Source organism: Herpailurus yagouaroundi, unplaced genomic scaffold (assembly GCF_014898765.1).
Source record: "Herpailurus yagouaroundi ecotype Mexico unplaced genomic scaffold, PumYag 203, whole genome shotgun sequence".
Classification (NCBI taxonomy): Eukaryota; Metazoa; Chordata; class Mammalia; order Carnivora; family Felidae; genus Herpailurus; species Herpailurus yagouaroundi.
The window spans coordinates 14,019,336-14,039,746 of NW_024412434.1; the positions used below are offsets into that span (position 1 = coordinate 14,019,336).

The following is a 20,411-nucleotide window of genomic DNA, read 5'->3' on the forward strand; positions in this document are numbered from 1 at the left end:
GGGGGAGAAGGAGGGGACAGGAATCAGTAGGGTTAAAGTAAAACAAAACAACAACAAAAAACTGTGGAAAATTTAAGTTATTATAAATTTGTTTTTGCTAAAATAAAAAGGCAGCACTCTGAATAAAGAGACTGTTAATGGCATTACCATTTAATTAATTTAAAAGTAATTCTTACAAATTCATTAGCATTTATACTAATCCCTTCCCTTTTCAGGTTCTCTCTTATAGTTTCAATGAAACTCCTGTAAGTTCATTTTGCTTTGTAGTAGTTAACATGCATACTGAAAATTACGTTTTCTTCCCAGTGCTGATTCACCATCCAAATGTTAATATCCTTCTGTGTTTATCACTTAAGATGAAGCCTATCTTCCAGAAGCTTAGAAGTGATCCAAGAGATAAATACCTTGGCTGATTTGAAATGGAAAAAACCGTACCATCTTATGGACAGTATATGTCTTCTACTACTTAGCAAGGCTATATAGTATTAGCCAAATTCCTTCCGGCATAGGAACAAACACTGGAACAAACAGTAGCATTTGCTGCATCCTGGAATGTAACAATGTACTGTATAAAAATAAAGAATACGGCCTTCTACATCACGTAAAAAGGAAAAACAAGTCTACTGTGATTAAAAAGAAATGAGATCTAGAATCATCTAGATCTATGGTTCTCAATCTCCCTACTGTTCACAGCAACAGCTCCTCCTATCACTAATACCTCATTATGTGCAGTGAATCTCAAATGATTAATAGGGCTGTGGTGATGTCTGAAAATTGCTCATCTCTGTTCTCAGATCCCTACACCTTCTTAATGCTTCCCTGAAATGAAAAGGGGGCACATGTAAACAGCAAAGATCTAGTTTCCTACAAACTATTATGACAAACCTCAGTAGGATTCCATTCTTGAGGAAGAACGTTCATTCCTAAAATCAATTAGCATTCATGCTTATTCTAAATCCTATAGCAGATATTTATGAATAATTGGTTGACATTACTTTGCCTCCTCCATCAAATGAGATTTGTTTAATGAGCATGGTCATGACAAACCAGAAGTACCATAATTAAAGAAAATTTAAAAGCATAGTAAATGGGGCACAGAAATCAATTAGCAATATACTGCTGTGAAAACAGATCTAAGCACTTTAGCTACTTTACTATTTCAAAATTATATTAAAAATAGGAATTGCCAAGATAAACAAATGAAGCAAATGCATTATTGTAGGAAGAACCAAGTTACTACTCGAGAGAAACAAGACTGCCTAATGCAAAGTTTAATTTCCAAAGAAAATGAACATATTACCAAGAATATATGAAAACTCTTCCAGGACTATGTAGCAACTGACAATGATTTATTCATTCAATATTTATGGAGCATCAAGTAGATGATGAGCTAAATACCAATGAAATAAAGATGAATAAAACCCAACCCCTACTGTAAATGAGTTTATAGTCTAGTAAGAAAAACTTGTAAATAAATAAATTGTTAAACAACCTAAAAAGCACTAGAGTAAAATCACACCTGAAACAGAACAATTAGAACCAGGCAGATGAGATGTTAGTTTGCAACTGGACTATGAAAAGCAAACCATAATCCCCGTATTCATATCATTTGTTTCATCATTTTAAATACACCTACTAGATGAAACCAAGAAGTCACACTTACACTTTAGAGGCAGCATGAAATCTAAATTCTCCTAGTCAAGCTGGCTAGCTCCCAGGCACCACCATAAAACCAAATGTCACAAAACATAAGGCACTTCACTCCACGGGCACACCTATTTAAAGTTTACCTTCCATACAGTGTTCTTTAAAATATTTAAATGACTATTTTGTCTTTCCAAATTGTTGTAAAAGTTCCCAAAATATGCTAACAGAGTTTTACGTTTTATCTTTCTCCTACCGGTTCTCTTTTTCCTTTATTGAGACAGTAATTTTAATATTATTTCTCCTAAATTTCTCTGGTCACATAAAATTCATCCCACTGTGCCTAATTTGTTTTTTGGTTTTTATTTAGACTGGTTGAAGTGTTTTCCTAAATGTGTTTTTCTCTGTATTGATGATAATATTTCCTTATCAGAAAGTACCAATTTTGGGGCACGTGGGTGGCTCAGTCAGCTAAGCGTCTGACTGGCTCAGGTCATGATCTCACGGTTCATGGGTTTGAACACTGCATCAGGCTCTGTGCTCTGTGCTGACAGTCTGGAGACTGCCTGCTTCAGAGCCTTTCTCTATCTCTTTAAAAAATAAAAACATTAAAAAAAATTTTTTTTCAAAAGTTTATGGAATAATTATACACACACACCCAGAAGAGCAACCACCATTAATTCCTAGGTTCCTCTCTGAGAAATACTAAATTAAGATGTAGCTTAACACATAATGCCCATGACTATTAATTGATACACAATATTTCCTACAATATTAGCTACAAGTATGTTATACTAATGCAGCATAAAGTTGGAAAGAAGAGATAAGGCAGATTATGAAAAACTCCACGTGCCATGCTGAAAAATATTAATTTTATCTCAAAAATACCAGATAATTCTTTGAGGATTTAAGTAAGACAGTGACACAATCCGATTTGCATTAGAAAAAATTTTTAATGTTTATTTTTGAGAGAGAGAGAGAGAGAGAGAGACACAGAGACAGAGACAGAGTGCGAGCGGGAGAAGGGGAGAGAGACAGGGAGACACAGAATCTGAAGCAGGTGCCAGGCTCTGAGCTGTCAGCATAGAGCCCAACGCAGGGCTAGAACTCACACACCATGAGATCATGACCTGAGCCGAAGTTGGACACTTAAACAACTGAGCCACCCAGGTGCCCCTGATTTGCATTTTTAAATTTTTTTTTTAAGTTTATTTATTTTTGAGACAGAGAGAGACAGAGCATGAACAGAGGAGGGTCAGAGAGAGGGAGACACAGAATCTGAAACAGGCTCCAGGCTCTGAGCTGTCAGCACAGAGCCCGACACGGGGCTCGAACTCAGGGACCACGAAATCATGACCTGAGCCGAAGACGGCCGCTTAACCGACTGAGCCACCCAGGTGCCCCTGATTTGCATTTTTAAGTAGGCCACTGATTCTAGCAGCAGCTAATGAATGCATTAGATAATGACATGAAGTTCAGGAAGCTGCTGAAAGAGTTCATATGACCCAAGGAGGGGCAGGGAAAACATAAAGGTAAAAAAAAGCGATATATAACAGGAAAAACTTTTTAAAAAAAATTTTTTTAATGTTTATTTATTTTTGAGACAGAGAGAGACAGAGCATGAACGAGGGAGGGTCAGCGAGAGGGAGACACAGAATCGGAAGCAGGCTCCAGGCTCTGAGCTGTCAGCACAGAGCCCAACGTGGGGCTCGAACTCACGGACCGTGAGATCATGACCTAAGCCGAAGTCGGCCGCTCAACTAACTGAGCCACCCAGGCGCCCCATGAAAAACTTTTAAAAATAAAATGATAACCAAGAAAATGAGAAGTCACGATGAGCTTAGTTTAACTCCGTAGCATAACAGATTTAGGTGGCTAAATCCCATACAGAGATAAGGAACACAAAAGAAGGAGCAGGCTTTGAATGGGAATGTAAGAGGAACAGAGATTTATTAATTTGTTGGAAATGGACTTGGAACTCAAGAGATAATTCGATATTTAGATGAACAGATTTGGGAATTAATGAGCATCAATGATCGCTAAAGCTATAGATATGTGTTACAACATTTTCTAAGAGAATATGTGCAGGAGGAGAAAAAAAAAAGAGAGAGAGAGAGAAAAGAGAATACTGGGAATACAACAAAGAATACTCAAAATCATAAAAGATACCCATATGCCCTCATAAAGAAAGCTATAGCTGTAAAGGCCTATTAAAAAAAAAAACAAAAAACCTAGGGGTGCCCAGGTGGCTTGGCTGGTTAGCACCTCAGGTCATGACCTCATGGTTTGTGAGTTGGGAGCCCAGCTTTGGGGTCGCTGCTGTTAGCCCAGACCCCGCTTCATATCCTCTGTCCTCCTCTCTCTTTGCCCCTCCCATGTTTGTGCACTCTCTCTTTCTCTCTCAAAAATGAATAAACATTTTAAGAAATTAAAAAATAAATAAAATTTTAAATCAATAATCTTCCGGTTTAGAAACTAGGAAAAAAAGCAAACTAAACAGAAGCAAGCAGAAGGATGGAAATAATAAACAGCAGAAATGGAATAAAAACAGGAACACTTTAGAGAAAATGTTAAATGTTAAAAGCTGGTTTAAAAGATGAACAGAACTGACCAATCTTTCAGAATGACAAAGAAAACAGAAGACTCAAATTACTGAAATCAGGAATGAAAGGGGATTGTAAGGATATTCACCTTATCAAATTAAAAAGATTATAAAGAGAATACTATGATAACTGTATGCAAACAAATTAAAAAATGCAGGTGAAATGGGCAAATTCTTTGGGGGGGGGGAAGACTCCTAAAAACATAAAATTTTCAAGAACGGACACACAGAAAATAGAAATAGTCGTTTCTCCAAAGAAGATCTAGAAATGGCCAAATAAGAGCATGAAAAGATGTTAGTATCATTAGTCATTAGGAAAAAGCAATTCAAAACCACAATGAGACACCACACCAGCTTGGATAGCTATGATTAAAAAAAGAAAGAAAGAAAATAAATCTTGGTGAGGACTGAAGAAGTTGGAACCCTCATAGATTGCTAATAGGAATGTAAAATATACAAATGCTATGGGAAACAGTATTGCAGTTTCTAAAACATTAAATACAGAGTTACCATAGGACCTAGCAAGTATACTCCCAAGAATATACCCAAGACAAATAAAAACACATATCCACACCAAAACTTGTACATGAATGTTCACAGCAGCATCTTTCATACTATCCAAGAAGTACAAACAACAATGTCCACCAACCAATGAACAGATAAAATATGGAATATTCATACAATGTGTTATTCAGTCATAAATGAAGAATGAAGTACGGATGCATGCTACAACACAGATAAACCGTATGCTTAAATGGCCCCCTGCTGTACAATTCCCTCTATATGAAATGTCCAGAACAGGCAAATCCATAGAGACAGAAAGTAGAGTAGTGATTCCCGGGTGATTTTGCAGGGAAGAGGGGCTTGGGGGTATATATGATTTCTTTTTGGTTTGATGAAAATGTTCTGGAATTAGTGGTGACAGTTAATACAACATTGTAAATATACTAAAAATGTCCGAATTGTATACTTTTAAACAGCTTAAAATGGTAACTTTTATGTTATGTGAATTTTATCTCATTAAAAATTTAGGGGGGAAATGAGATAATGAGATAATGGAGTAGAAGAACCACCATTTACTCTGACACAGCAAAGAATGAAACAGGGTAAGGGAATGTGCTTTTTACACATGCACACTTTCAGAATAGAGCAGAGGAATGATAAATGTAAAAATCAGGACAGTAGTTAAACTTTGGGGAATACAGTGGTAAAGAGCATGCACTAGGTTCAACAACATTAGTAACATTCTATTTCTTAAATTGGTGAAAGGTTCCTGAGTATTTATTATTGCATGCTACAGAGCTTACACATATTGCTTAAAATGTATCAAACATTTCATAAATTGGAAAAGGATCTATGAATATATGGCAAAATATTAACAGATGTTAAATTAGTAATAAATTCATGACGTGTATCAGTCTCTGTACTTTACGTAATTCTGAAATATTTTATTTAAAAGAAAGAGGAGACTGTTGTAGTGTATACAAAAAGGTTCAAAACAGAGTGGCCAACAATTATTCTGCAAGGAATTGGCAACTGAACTAGTCACTAGCAGTTTAAGACAGAAAAGTTAACAAAAAGGGTACTAAAGCCAAAAATACTTCATAAATGCCACGTGCTAATGAAACCTAATTTTGGAAACAATTTATGTAATACCTTCTGGCATACTGATTTTGCATCCTGCAACTATACTGAATTTGCTTATTAGTTCTAACAGTTTTCTGATGAAGTCTTCAGGGTTTTCTATATATAATATGTCATCTGAAAATAGTTTAACTTCTTTTTCCATCTGGATGCCTTTTATTTCTTTTACTTGCTTAACTGCTTTGGTTAGGACTCCCAGTACTATGTTGAATAAAAGTGGTGAGTGGACGTTCTTGTCTTGTTCCTGATCTTAGAGGAAATCCTTTCGGTTTTTCACTGTCAAGTATGATGCCAGCTGTGAGCTTGTCACATATGGCTTTTATTGTGTTGAGGTATATTCCCCTTTTATACCCATTTCGTTGATAGTTTTTATCATAACTGGATGTTGACTTTTGTAAAGTACTTTTTATCTACTTAGATGACCGTATAATTCTGTCCTTCATGTTGTTATGTGGTGTGTCTCACATGAACTGATTTGCAGGTGTTGAACCATCCTTGCATCCCTGGAATAAATCCCATTTGATCATGGTGTATGGTACATTTTAAAAAATGTTTATTTATTTTGAAAGAGTATACATGTGTGTAAGTGGGAAAGGGGCAGGGAGAGGAGAGGGAGAATCCCAAGCAGGCTTTGGAGCCTGGTGTGGGGCTTGATCTCAGAAACCGTGAGATCATGACCCAAGCCTAAATCAAGAGTTGGATGCTTAACTGACTGAGCCACCCAGGTGCCCCACTGCACAATAGTTATAATGCGTTATTGAATTTGTTTTGCTGATATTTTGTTGAGGATTCTTACATCTATGTTCATCAGGGATACAGGCCTGTAATTCCCTTTTTTTGTGGTGCCCTTGTCTGGTTTTGGTATCAGGGTAATGCTGGCCTAGTAAAATGAGTTTGGAAGAGTTTTGCCACTTCTATCTTTTGGAAAAGTGTGAGAAAGACTGATCTTACTTCTTCTTTGAATGTCTGGTAGAATTCACCAGTGTAGCCATCTGATCATGGAATTCTGTTTGTTGGGAGGTTTTTGATTACTGATTCAACTTCATTACTAGTAATCAGTCTATTCAGATTTCTCATTTCATCATGATTCAGTCTTAGAAGGTAATATGCTTCTAGGAATCCACCCATTTCTTCTAGGTTATCCATTTTGTTGGTATGTATAATTGTTCACAGTGCTCTCTTATGACCCTTTGTATTTCTGTGGTATCAGCTGTAATCTCCTCTTCCATTTCTGATTTTATTTAAGTCCTCTTTTGTCTTGATTGAGTCAAAAGGTTTGTCAATCTTCTTTATCTTTTCAAAGAACCAGATCTTAGTTTCACTGATCTTTTCTATTGTCTTTTTAAGTCTCTATTTCTGTTCTAATTTTCGTTATTTCCCTCCTACGAACTCAAGACGTCATTTGTTCTTCTTTTTCTAGTGTCTTGAGGTATAAAGCTACATTGCAGTTTTTGTTTCTTGAGGTAGGCATTAATTGCTATGAACTTTCCTCTTAGTACTGTTTTTGCTGCAACCAATAATTTTGGTATGTTACATTTCCATTTTTATCTCAAGGCATCTTTTTATTTCTCTTTTGATTTTTTTTCTCTAACCCATTAATTAATTATTCAGTAACAATGTTGTTCAATCGACATATTTGTGAATGTTCCAGTTTTCTGCTTGCGATTAATTTCTAGTTCCATATCATTGTGTTCAGAATAGATGTGTGATAGAATTTCAATCTTCTTAAATTTATTAAGACTTGTTTAATGGTTTAACATATGATATGTCCTGGAATACATTCCATGTGCACTTGAGAAGAATGTACATTCTTGTGTTTTTAAATGGATGTTCTATAAATTATCTGTGCAAGTCCATCCTGTCTACTGTGCTGCTTACGGTTGGTATTTCTTTATTGACTTTCTGTTTCAGTGATCTATCCAATGATGTAATGAGGTGTTAAAGTCCCCTATTATTATTGTATTGCTGTTTCTCCCGTTAGGCATTAATATTTCTTTTACATACTTGGTTGCTCCTATATTGGGTACATAAATATTTATACATGTTATATCTTCTTGTTAGATTAAGCAGTAATACTTACTTGTAATAAGGCAGTTAAATAACCATGAAGCAGATATGGTAGGCAGATAATACCTCCCCCCACCCCAAAGATAAACCTGTGAGTATGTTACCTTAAATAGCAAAAGGGACTAAACAAATGTATTTAAATTAAGAACGCTGAGAAAGACAGATTATCCTAGACTGTCTGAGAGAGCCCAATCAAATCATCCAAGTTGTCATAAAATTTGAATCTGAGAATCAGACAGGCATGAGCATAAGACAGACTCTACCCAACACTGATGGCTTTCAAGACAGAGGATGAGGCCGTTATGCAAAATAAGCAGGCAACTTCTAGAAGTTGGAAATGGTAAGGAAACAGATTCTCTCCTATCACCTTAAAAAAAAAAGAACAAAGCCTGCCAATGCCCTGATTTTAACCCAGCAAGTCCATGTCAGACTTCTAACCTACAGACTGTAAGACAACAAATGTATACTGTTTGACCATAGAAAATGACTGAATAAGATAAAACATAAATTCTTTTTTTATTCCTCTCTGACTGACAAGTTTCAAGCTTTTTATTGCTTGATACTCAATTGATAAAGAAATAAAATATGTAAAGTCTAACATTTAACACCTCACACCCAGTAGTGTGGTTACTATAAAAAGCAAACAAATGAGCAAAATAATAGGATGTGGAAAAATTGGAACCCTTGTGCACTGGTGGCAGGAATGTAAAATGGTGCACCCACTGTGGAAACCAGTATGACACTCTGTTTTGAAACAGAACTACCATATGATCTAGCAATTGCATTTCTGGGTAAAACGGAGATTCAAAGAGATTACTTGCACATCTACATTCAAAGCAGCTTATTCATAATAATCAAAAGGTAGAAGAAATCTAATGTCTCTCAACAGATAAATGAATAAAGAAAATGACAGTATATACACACAATGGAATATTATTTAGCCTTAAAAAAAGGAAATTCGGATACATGCTATTACATGGATAAACCTGAAAGGCATTACTGCTAAGGGAAATAAGCCATTCACAAAAAGACAAATACTGTATGATTCTATTCTTATGAAGTATCTAGAACAGTCAAATAGATACAAACAGAGAGAACTGTAGTTGCTCTTGGCAGGGTGGAGAGAGAAAAGGAAAGCTGTTGTTTAATAACTACAGAGTGCCAGTTTTACAAGATTAAAAACTCCTGGAGACTGGTTGTACAACAATGTGAATATAACACTCAAAAATGGTTAAAACGGCAAATTTTATGTGTATTTTACAATTTAAAAAAATAAGCTAACACTTAAAAAAAAAAGTGAGAGAGAGAGAGAGAGAGAGAGAGAGAGAGAACACAAACATGGATTTTCCCAACTAAGTCCAAGTATTTCTCCCTCAAATCCTCATTAGGTTAAAATACCACTTCACCAGGCATCACTACTATTCTTCTCTTTGCAATAAAAAATATTAAGTCCAGAGCAACTATCAAGAAGAAGGAATTAAAACCATCCAAATTGAAATGGAAGAAGTAAAACTGTCACTATTTCCAGATGACATATTATTTATAGAAAACCCTAAAGATTCCACCAGTTAGAACTAATAAACAAATTCAGTAAAGTTGCAGGATAAAAAACCAACATACAAAAATCTGTTGTGTTTTTATACACTAAAAACAATCTACCAGAAAGAGAAATTAAGAAAACAATCCCATTTACAATTACATCAAAAAACAAAATATTGGGGCGCCTGGATGGCTCAGTAGGTTAAGTGGCCAACTTCGGCTCAGGTCATGATCTCACGGTCAGTGAGTTCAAGCCCCGCGTCGGACTCTGACAGCTGACAGCTCAGAGCCTGGAGCCTGTCTCAGATTCTGTGTCTCCCTCTCTCTGACCCTCCCCTGTTCATGCTCTGTCTCTCTCTGTCTCAAAAATAAATAAACGTTAAAAAAAATTTTTTTTTAAATAAATAAAATAAAATAAAATAAAATAAAATAAAATAAATAAAATAAAATAAAATATCTAAGAATAAATTTAATTAAGGGGGTGAAAGATCTGTATACTGAGAACTAGAAGACATCAACGAAACAAACTGAAGACACAAATAAATGGAAAGACATTCCATGTTTATGGATCAGAATAGTATCGTTTAAATGTCCATACTACTCAAAGCACTCTACAGATTCAGTGCAATCCCCATCAAAATTCTAATAGTATTTCACAAAAGTAGAATAAACCCCAAATTTGTATGAAACCACAAAAGACCTTGAATAGCCAAAACAATTTTGAGAACAAAGAACAAAGCTGGATCCTTCATGCTCCCTGATTTCAAACTACATTACAAAGCCATAACAATCAAAACAATATGATATCAGCATAAGAACAGACACACAGATCAATGAATACAATGGAAAGCCCAGGAAAAAAACACATGCATGTAGAGTCAAGTTATTTACAAGGAGCCAAGAATATACAATGGGGAAAGGACAGTCTCTGATAAATGATGCTGGGAAAACTGAACTACATGCAAAAGAATGAAATTGGTCCACTACCTTACACTGTACACAAAAATTAACTCAAAATGGATTGCAGACTTGAATATAAGACCCTGAGCCATAAAACTTCTAGAAGAAAACATAGGCGGTAAGCTCCTTAACATGAATTATGATATTCTGGATTTGACCAAAGCCAAAAAAACCCCTCAAGTACATCAAACTAAAATGGCACTGCACAGCAAAGGAAACCATCAACAAAATAAAAAGGCAGTGCACTGAATGGGAGAAAATATTTGCAAATCATGTCTGATAATATCCATGTATTGTTGGTTTGTTTTTTTTTAAGAGAGAGAGAGAGAGAGAGACAGTGGGAGGGAGGGGGCAGAGGAAGAGAGGGAGGGAGGAACTAAAAGAAAGTGAAAGAGGGAGGGAGGAAGAGAAAGCGAAAGAGGGAGAAGAAAGGGAGGGAGGGAGGGAGAGAGAGAGAGAGAGAGAGTGAATGAATGAATGAATCTTAAGCAGGTTCCACAATCAGCATGGAACCCAGCATGGGGCTCAATCTTACCACCTTACAGTCCTGGCTTGAGCCAAAAACAAGAGTGGGCCGTTCAACCGACTGAGCCACCAGGCACCCCCAAAACATACTTTAAAAACCTCATATAATTCAATAAGAAAAAAAACCTCAAACCATCTGGTTTCGATGGATATTTTTCCAAAGACAATGTACAGGTGGCCAAAAGACACATGAAAAGATGCTTAACATCACTAATCATCAGGGAAATGCAAATCAAAATCACACTGAGTTATCACCTCATATCTGTTAGAACTGCTATTATCAAAAAGTTAAGAAATCATAGGATGCGGAGAAAAGGGAACCCTTGTGTACTGTTGGTGGGAATGTAAAATGGTGGAGCCACTATGGAAAAGTTTGAAGTTCTTCAAAAAATTAAAAGTTGAACATATATCCAGTAATTCCACTTCTGGATATTTATCCAAAGAAAATGAAAACACTAATTTGAGAAAATACGTGCACCCCATGTTCACTGCAACAGTATTTACAAATAGCCAAGACATGGAAACAACCTAAATGTCCATCAATGGGTGAACAGTAATGAAAATGTGCTTTATATACATACAACAGAATATTATTTAGCTATAAAAATGAACAGAATTTTGCCATTTGTGACAAAGTGATGGACCTTGATGGCATTATGCCAAGTGAAGTTAAGTCAGATAGAAAAGAAAAAGATAAATACTATATGATCTCAAATATGGAATCTAAAACAACAAAATCCAAAATACTCCAGGCTCATGAATATAGAAAACAGACTGGTGGTTGCTTAGGTAAACAGAAGCAAGAGAGGAGGCAAAAGGGGTGAAGGAGGTCAAGAGGTACAAACTTCTAGATATAAAATAAAATAAAGGAAGATATAAAAAAAACTATTTATTTCATGTTTCAAAATTATGTGACTAAGAACACACAAATATCTGACTATACTACCACAGTTTTCTCTCTCAAACACAATCTTTTAAAGAAACACAAAATTTTAAAGAAAACCTGTGTTCATTCTATTAATCCCAGGACATTAATTTCATTCACCTATAGAGAAAAACATGACAACTGTCCCATTAAATTGACATATTCCAGTACTTTGTTGGCCAACAATGGCAAAGGATTTATGTGACAATTCATTCTCAATCGCTCCCCACAAAATCTACTTTCTTATTATTCCAAGTATACGCTTTTCAAACTTTCTTTATGTCTCTAAAACTCTAATATTCCAAAATTAGACAGCCAAGTTTATGCAAACTGAAAAAGATGTTAAACCTCTTCTGTTTTTATGCTTCCCTACCAAAGAATAGTAACATATTTAGTTTATTTTCAGGAATGCTTCCAATCCCTTTTTCCTCTAGATACCTAAAGTTCAAGAGTTCCATGTTATCTGGAGAATTCACTGAGAGTCTGCAATTCCGGTTACACAGGGAAGCAAAGATTATAAATAAAGATACTCATTAATAAAATGATCATTTGTAAAATGGGTTTCCCATCCTGACCACCCCAACCCTCAGAATCAACACAAGTGTCTATGCCTTTTCATCATGCCATTGGTTTCTTGCTATAGATCTGTAAACATCTGACAATATACTCCAAATACAACACAAAGCGACTTGCAAATTAAGCTACATTATCAAAATATGCAAGATTTCATGAAGTTAATAAAAGTGTGCTCAAAAACCTCTTAGAATTACATAAACTATCTTGGGCAGGTAAGTTATGTCAGTTAATAACTGAAAACAAGCAACAAAGAGGACACTAGATTCAAAAGAGTTTTTTTGAACACTAAATTTTCTTCAAAACCGAAGAATCACTCAAACATTACTGCAAACGTGACTCTCATTATAATTACGCTGCAATATTGAAAAAAGCTAGCATTTGCCTCATGTCCTGGTTTTAGAACCCAATTCTGCAGAAGATGCAACTCCCCTGTAAAAACCTGGTTCCAAATTAAGCATCATTTAAAAGGCTATCTTCCATTTATTCAGTATATAAAATATAGGGGCAATGCAGTAAAAGTATTCTACACAGTAACTTTTTTAAATCCCAACAACAAAATTCACATTTCAAGTTGTGGAAGAAGCAGCTAATTCTTGACCTAAGTACCAATTACTAACTGCACTGCCACAAGAGAGCTCAAAAGAACTAGAAAAACTATTTACAAAAATAGAAAAAAAGAGTTTCATAAAGTTAGAACAACACTATTATCATTTTGCCTTCCAGAGAGACAATAAAAGCGAAACTGATGAACTATATTGACCTAGCATCCTCCTGTAGGCAATCTACAGAAAGTTCTCACTGAGGGGCTGAACAATTGCCTCACTGCAGAGCTGGGTTTCATTGTATCAATAGAACATGCAAGCTTTCAACCCAGGTTCTCTATAAAAGGCAACCTTTGTGATAAATGAACCACTAGAGAAGATTCTAATAAAACTTACCATTGTGTATTGCATTCAGCAACTCTGAGAAAGCTTTTAAGTAAGGAAAAAAGGACTTCAGGTTAAGATCATTCTCAAACACACAAAAGAAATACATAGGCATAGACTGAAACAGTATAATAAAATCTCAGTATCATGTATCATTGTTTGAATCATTAAAACTGTAAGCTTGGCTCAGTTTTTATATGGTATAAATTTCTAAATATTGTATTTCATTTGTCAATCTATCACCTAATAAATTTAATATGTTAGATATATTGTCATAATAGTGACAAATTTTCTTAATAATACATATATAAAATTACTTTTAAAAAGATGTTTCATAGTCTGTGTAATGTCTTTCTTGCTAAAGTATCTGTAGGATTCAATTCTGTAAAGGTAAATCGATCACAACAAATTCTACACTCACCAGTATTTATTATAAAGAAAAACTTCATTTTATCATCTAACCCAATCAAAAATTCTCATTTCCTAGACTTCAGTATAATAGTCTCGACATATATAGAGGTCAAAGCAAGAATTCTATCTAATGTCAACATACAAATATTAAAAAATTATATTAACATTAAGATTAGTGGGAACCAAATTCTAAAAATATTACTTCAACAGGGAACAGAAGTCACAAGAAACACCATATTAAAAAGCCAACAATACTTAAAATTTGGTCGCAATTGGACTAATATGGATCCTGACCACAAGACAAGCAGCAAGTTAAGATATCTCTGTAGGAGAAAAAAAACCCAATTAAGAACCAACTGCATTATGGAAAATTAAAACTTAAAGAGGTTCAGGGGTGGCATTATATAATAGGAAAAAAAACACTAAAGTAGAAGTCAAAAAGCCTGGGTTACCAACCCAGTTCGACAACTTACTAGCTGTTGGACAAGCTCCATCATGCCGATACTGCATGGAAATTTCTGTTGGGAGGGAGGAGAAAGGAATCAGGAGAAGTTGCCAGCGATTCGAGGGTAGAAAAAGAAAATGGGCCAGAAAAACAAGGAAACATTCACCTCAAAGTCTAGCTGAGAAGGGCAAACAGAAGTGTGGGAATAGAAATTATAAACCAGTATCTGGCATGTGATAATGTGATGGGAAGAAGGACCAAACACGATGGAATTCTCACAACTCTTTGATGGGATAGTGCAGGAATGTGTACATGTGCATGTGTATACAAAGAATGAGGAAAAGGGACGCCTGGGTGGTTCAGCTGGCCAATTTAGGGTAAGGTCATGATCTCACGGTTCGCGGGTTTGAGTCCCATGTCGGGCTCTGTGCTGACAGGTCAGACCCTGGAGCCTGTATCTGATTCTGTGCCTCTGTCTCTCTCTGCCCCTCCCCCACTCACACTCTGTCTCTGTCTCTCTCTCTGTCTCTCTCTCTAGGATAAATAAACATTAAAAACAATTTTTTTTTAATTTTTAAATGTTTATTTATTATTGAGATACAGAGAGAGACAGAGCATGAGCATGGGATGAGCAGAGAGAAAGAGGGAGACACAGAATCCAAAGCAGGCCCCAGGCTCTGAGCTGTTAGCACAAAGCCTGACACGGGGCTTGAATTCACAAACCTTGTGATCATGACCTGAGCCAAAGTCGGACGCTTAACCAAATGAGCCACACCTAGGCGCCCCAACATTAAAAAACCTTTTAAAAAAAAGAGGAAAAGACATAAGGGCTTACAAATTAATCTGTGAAACAAGCGTGTAAAAAAAAATGGATTCATAATAAGAGGGAGTATAGTCAGCAATGTGATAAACTAATGTGTTTTATATAATTCATTAGACGAGAACAATTTGTCAAAAACATCTGAATTCTGTGGTCAATTAGACATTACAATTCAAGTACAAAAAATTAGTTTATATATGAGCAGAAATCTATGATTTTAATATAAAACTTGTCAAAACTACACCCAGCTTACTTTCTTGTACTTTTCTTTCATTTTTGATGGCGATGAATGAATAAGCCATCACTCTTATTCTTCTGCTCCACCCAAATGAAGAGAACAAGCAGAGGATGACAAGGCAATGAAACACTGCTAAAAGCAAAAGCTCCTGAGAAAATGAAAAATAAATTTCTGTATGGCATTCCAAAGGAAAAGCTAACTGACACAGGACTAAGTCTGTGACTCAAAGGACCTGGCCTGCTAACCAGGGAAACAACAGGTATTCCTCTGTGGATAACACAGTTGGGCTTTTTTAAAAAGAAGAATATCTGGAAATTCTCTGGAATTACTTAACCAAAAATATGACTTCTAGGAATCATGTGTACAACGGAGTCTTCTAGGCAACCATCACTCACACATCTACACATATGCATATCTCAGAAGTCAAGTCCAATTATGGGCACCCTCCAAATAACTTGAAATAAGAAAGACAAAGCAAGGCAGAGGCAAGCGAGCACTCACTTTTAATCGTTCTAATGTTTTTTTAAAAAAGGAAAAAAACCTTCACATTAGCTACTGTTGAAAAACCAAACTTCTGATGAGTTTAATGAAGTCCTTTCCAGATGATACTCAAAAACTGAGACATGGTGGAAGAATGTGACATCTTTAATGCTCATTAACAAATTCAAGTGAGATTTAAAAAAAGAGAGTGAGGGCTACTGAAAAGATTGAAATGGTACATTATAGAGAAATGGTAGTTGTCTGGAATGGTGCAGAAAAAGAACCAAAGGACACTCATAGCACCAAAAGGATTTTCTCTGGGGGGGAAATAAACAGAATACGGCTATTCTGGCCTTTGATCTGGTACTTTTGCAAAAAAACCTACATGGTACAGGGCCAGCAAATGTTCAAATCATCAAAGACGAAAACAAAAATCAGAGGATTTTCTGAGGAAGCAAATTTCAAGGTATATTCTGGTCTTAGCAGCATCCAATATCCTATGATTTTCGTTTATGACCCAACATAATCAATATATATAAAACCATGAACTTGAGTCATTAAGATGAGTTTGAAGTATGTTCAATAACTGTTAAGTCTACTCTTGTGAATTTATTAGATTATTTGTATCTTTATGATTCCCTTATTTGTTTACAGAATCAGACTATTCCTAATTAAAATATTTTACCAGGAAAAGACTTCTCAATTTCATTTTAGTAACCTAAGTAGGATATAACATAAATAAGCATACATTTAACACAAACCCATTCATAGTTACATGGGCTCAAGTTAAACTTTCATAACCTTCACTTTTCAGTAGAAGTCAGAACAAACTTTTTTCTTTTAAAATTTTTAACGTTTTATTTATTAATTTTTGAGAGACAGAGCGTGAGTGGGGGAGGGGCAGAGAGAGAAGGAGACACAGAATCCGAAGCAGGCTCCAGGCTCTGAGCTGTCAGCGCAAAGCCGGACACGGGGCTCAAACTCGTGAACCGCAAGATCTTGACCTGAGCCAAAGTCGTCCGCTTACCTGACTGAGCCACACAGGCGCCACAAGAACAAACTTCTCTTAAAGTGATCTATTCATATTAATAACTCATCTCCATGAAACCTCAAGACTTCATGACTAAGTACTCAAGGTCAGAATCAAACAACTGCCTTCCTAGAATCTCCTTTTACAGCATTTATCACCACTAAAGAATTCCATCACTAAAATACATTTCAAGTACCTTAACTTGCAAAGCTATGGCAGCATCATATTAAAGAACTAGAGACTAAGATTTTTAAAAACAGGGGGGGAGGGGGCACCCGGGTGGCTAGGTCAGTTAAGTGACCAACTCTCGGTTTTGGCTCAGGTCATGATCTCACAGTTCATGAGTTCGAGCCCCACATCAGGCTTTCCATGGACAGCGTGGTGCCTGCTTGGGATTCATTCTCTCTCTCTCTCTCTCTCTCTCTCTCTCTCTCTCTCACCCCCCCCCGCTCCTGCTCTCTCAAAATAAATAAATAAACTTTAAAAATAAATACAATTCAAAAATAAAATAAAAAACAGAGAAACTTTGAAAGGATGCTCAAAGAAAAGAAGTTAACGCTAAACCATCAACTACTTATCATTTAGTGAAAACCAGAATTTTCTCAAATAAGATGTTAACTGTTATGAAGAAAAAAATGTTAACTTTCACTTTAGTAAATCACAAACTCTTGCAATGTGGTTACGATAAATAGGAAAAAAGGACAAATACAACAGGTCAACTTTCCCACATGCTGTATTAATTTTCAATGTTTCAAAAGCTCTACTTGTCTAGAATACATATAGGAAAAAAAAAGGTTAACACAGGGGCACCTGGGTGGCTTGGTCGGTTGGGTGTCCGACTTCAGCTCAGGTCATGACCTCACTGTCCGTGAGTTCCAGTCCTGCATCGGGGTCTCTGCTGACAGCTCAGAGCCTGAAGCCTGCTTCAGATTGTGTGTCTCCTCCTCTCTCTGACCCTCCCCCCACTCACAGTGTCTGTCTCTCTCAAAAATAAAATAAAAACATTTAAAAAAAAAAAAAAGCTTAACATAATCTATACACCCAGACTTACAACCTTTAGTAGCCACTTAAAACAACACACTGATTTCCCATTTTGTACAAGTCACTATAACAGTAAATCACTTATCAAGATGTACTTCAACTTACAATAAAAATCTTACAACCCAAACCCCTGATCAGACAAGGAGCTTACAGATATTTTCTGGATTTCTACTCTGACAGGATCTGAAGTTCCTAGAAGAAATATTTTGCTACATACATGCTACTATAATTTGAATATGTCATGATAAAACTTTGATTACTATTAAGTCAATGCTTCTAAAAATTTTAAGACAATCACATTACAAGGATCTGATTCTACTTCTGCTATATATCCTAGTTGTGGTAAAATCAGAGAAAATACAACAACGATAATACCAGCTGCCCTATTTCACAAGGTTGTTCTTAGGAACAAGTAAGATACTAATTAAGAGTTCTCTGGAAACTGTTAGGTGCTTTCAAATATAGGACATTAACGATTACCGCAAGCTGATGGAAGCAATGTATTTTTTTCTGTCAATGAAGTTCTTTTAACAGGAAGTTGCCAGAATTAAGTCCAGGATGTCTATTCTAAGACCAGCCTGGAAGTTGGATTTCTTCGGCCTGACCTTCAACTTCCCACAAACTCATCCTGTCCTACTTAGTCCACATTACCTCCACCTATCCCACAAACACAAGTTTCTTGTTTCAATTAGGTTTATCCTTCAAATACAACTTTACTTTCTTTTCTGATACTGCTGTGGGCATTTCTCTGCCTACTCCAAAGTGTAATTCAAATCCCAACTTCTCTATGGTCTTTTCCAACTTCATTAACACATCCTAAACTGGTCTGTAATACTATATGATAAATAAATAAATAATTTCACTTGCAACCTGGCTATAAACACTTAGAAGTTAAAAATCACACAGGTACTACTAACCACATGACGTGTTCTCGGTAATTACTAATAGTATTCATTCATTTAAAAAAAAATATGTTTACAATCTATTATATACAAAGCACTGTGCTGGCAGTGAGGAGACAGCGATGAACACGACAAACAGACCCCCTTGCCTCATGAAGCTAGGATTATATAGAGCATGTTATAGTCTAACAGCATAGCCAACAAGTGCTTACAAAGATCACCTTCATCATTACTAAATTATCAACTTGTCGTGAGAGCAAACAAATCTTTTGAAAAGGTCATCATGCAAAAACAATTCTGGATAACACAGTATACAGTATACATTTCTCCCTCCTACTTACTTATATGGGAAAAAAGTTTCCCGGTTTTAAAACTACAAAACCACTAACTTCTCAATCTAAAATTAGTTCAAAGAAAATTTAGCATTTTCATACTAGTAAGACATTCAACTTTGCAAGTGAAATTATTGGCTCAAATTTTCTCACTGATTCCGCTGCTTAAAGTATGACTGACACTATATACTAGCTAGTGTGGTTTTAGACCTTCATCAGTAAACACCTCCTGAATATTATAATCGAGGGTCTCTCGAATCAAGGAAAATGCATGCATGGTTCCACCATACAGAGCTGTGAAAATTGCTTCCACTTCTTTACAATGAGTAATAACACTCAATTTCTATCAAGTGCTTAGACAACGTGTAGTGGGGCACCTGGCTGGCTCAGTCGGTTAGGCAGCCTGACTTCGGCTCAGGTCATGATCGCAGTTCACGAGTTTGAGTTCCATCTTGGGCTCTGTGCTGACAGCTTAGAGCCTGGAGCCTGGTTTGGATTCTGTCTCCCTTTCTCTCTGCCCCTCCCTCCCCTCTCGCTCTGTTTCTCTCTTTCTCAAAAAAATAAACACGGGGCGCCTGGGTGGCGCAGCCGGTTAAGCGTCCGACTTCAGCCAGGTCACGATCTCGCGGTCCGTGAGTTCGAGCCCCGCGTCGGGCTCTGGGCTGATGGCTCAGAGCCTGGAGCCTGTTTCCGATTCTGTGTCTCCCTCTCTCTCTGCCCCTCCCCCGTTCATGCTCTGTCTCTCTCTGTCCCAAAAATAAAATAAAAACGTGGAAAAAAAAATTTTTTTTAAAAAAATAAAAAAAAAAATAAACACATTGAAAAACAAAAAGAAAACAAAAAGACATCATGTAGTACATACTATGTGTCAACAGCGGTTAACAATTCTTAACTTATGATTTAGAGGGCATAATTCCTAAATATCCATGGTATTTAGCCAGGTTCTTCTAAGTAAGGAATAGACTTTTTAGTAGTGAGCTTATCAATAAGGGTATGCTCTGATCTAGTCATAAAACTTTTATTAAGATGTATACTAAGGATATATTATCTCAAATCATTTTAAGTAATCTTAGTCCATGATTATAGCTTTAACAAAACATAAATCTTCAGTTATTTTTAAACACAATTTTAAGAAAAAAAAAATCTTGGCAAGTCTAAATTTACACCATTTACTTTAATGAAATAATATTTATGGGAGTTTCTCCCTAAATTTCTTTACCTAATGGTGAGGTTAAAAAGGCACAAATTCATGCTCTTCTCCTATAGATATACCACAGACATTGCCCTCAGAAAGTAATTATTGT

At 36.0% G+C, this 20,411-nt stretch overlaps 1 protein-coding gene across 16 annotated transcripts in view; it reads right to left on the reverse strand.

The window, feature by feature from the left end:
* Positions 1–20,411, reverse strand: part of MLLT10 (MLLT10 histone lysine methyltransferase DOT1L cofactor) — a 249,725-nt gene that overhangs the window by 48,752 nt on the left and 180,562 nt on the right. For 10 of the 16 annotated variants that reach the window (XM_040451254.1, XM_040451253.1, XM_040451252.1 and 7 more), the window contains 2 exons: positions 14,293–14,337; positions 13,421–13,453 (listed from right to left, as the gene is read on the reverse strand). The exons of 3 other annotated variants lie outside the window; for them this stretch is intronic. In XM_040451254.1, the coding sequence (XP_040307188.1) occupies positions 13,421–13,453; positions 14,293–14,337 (78 nt within the window). The remainder of the gene's footprint in view (positions 1–13,420; positions 13,454–14,292; positions 14,338–20,411) is intronic. 3 more of the 16 variants (XM_040451264.1, XM_040451258.1, XM_040451255.1) reach the window with 1 other exon arrangement.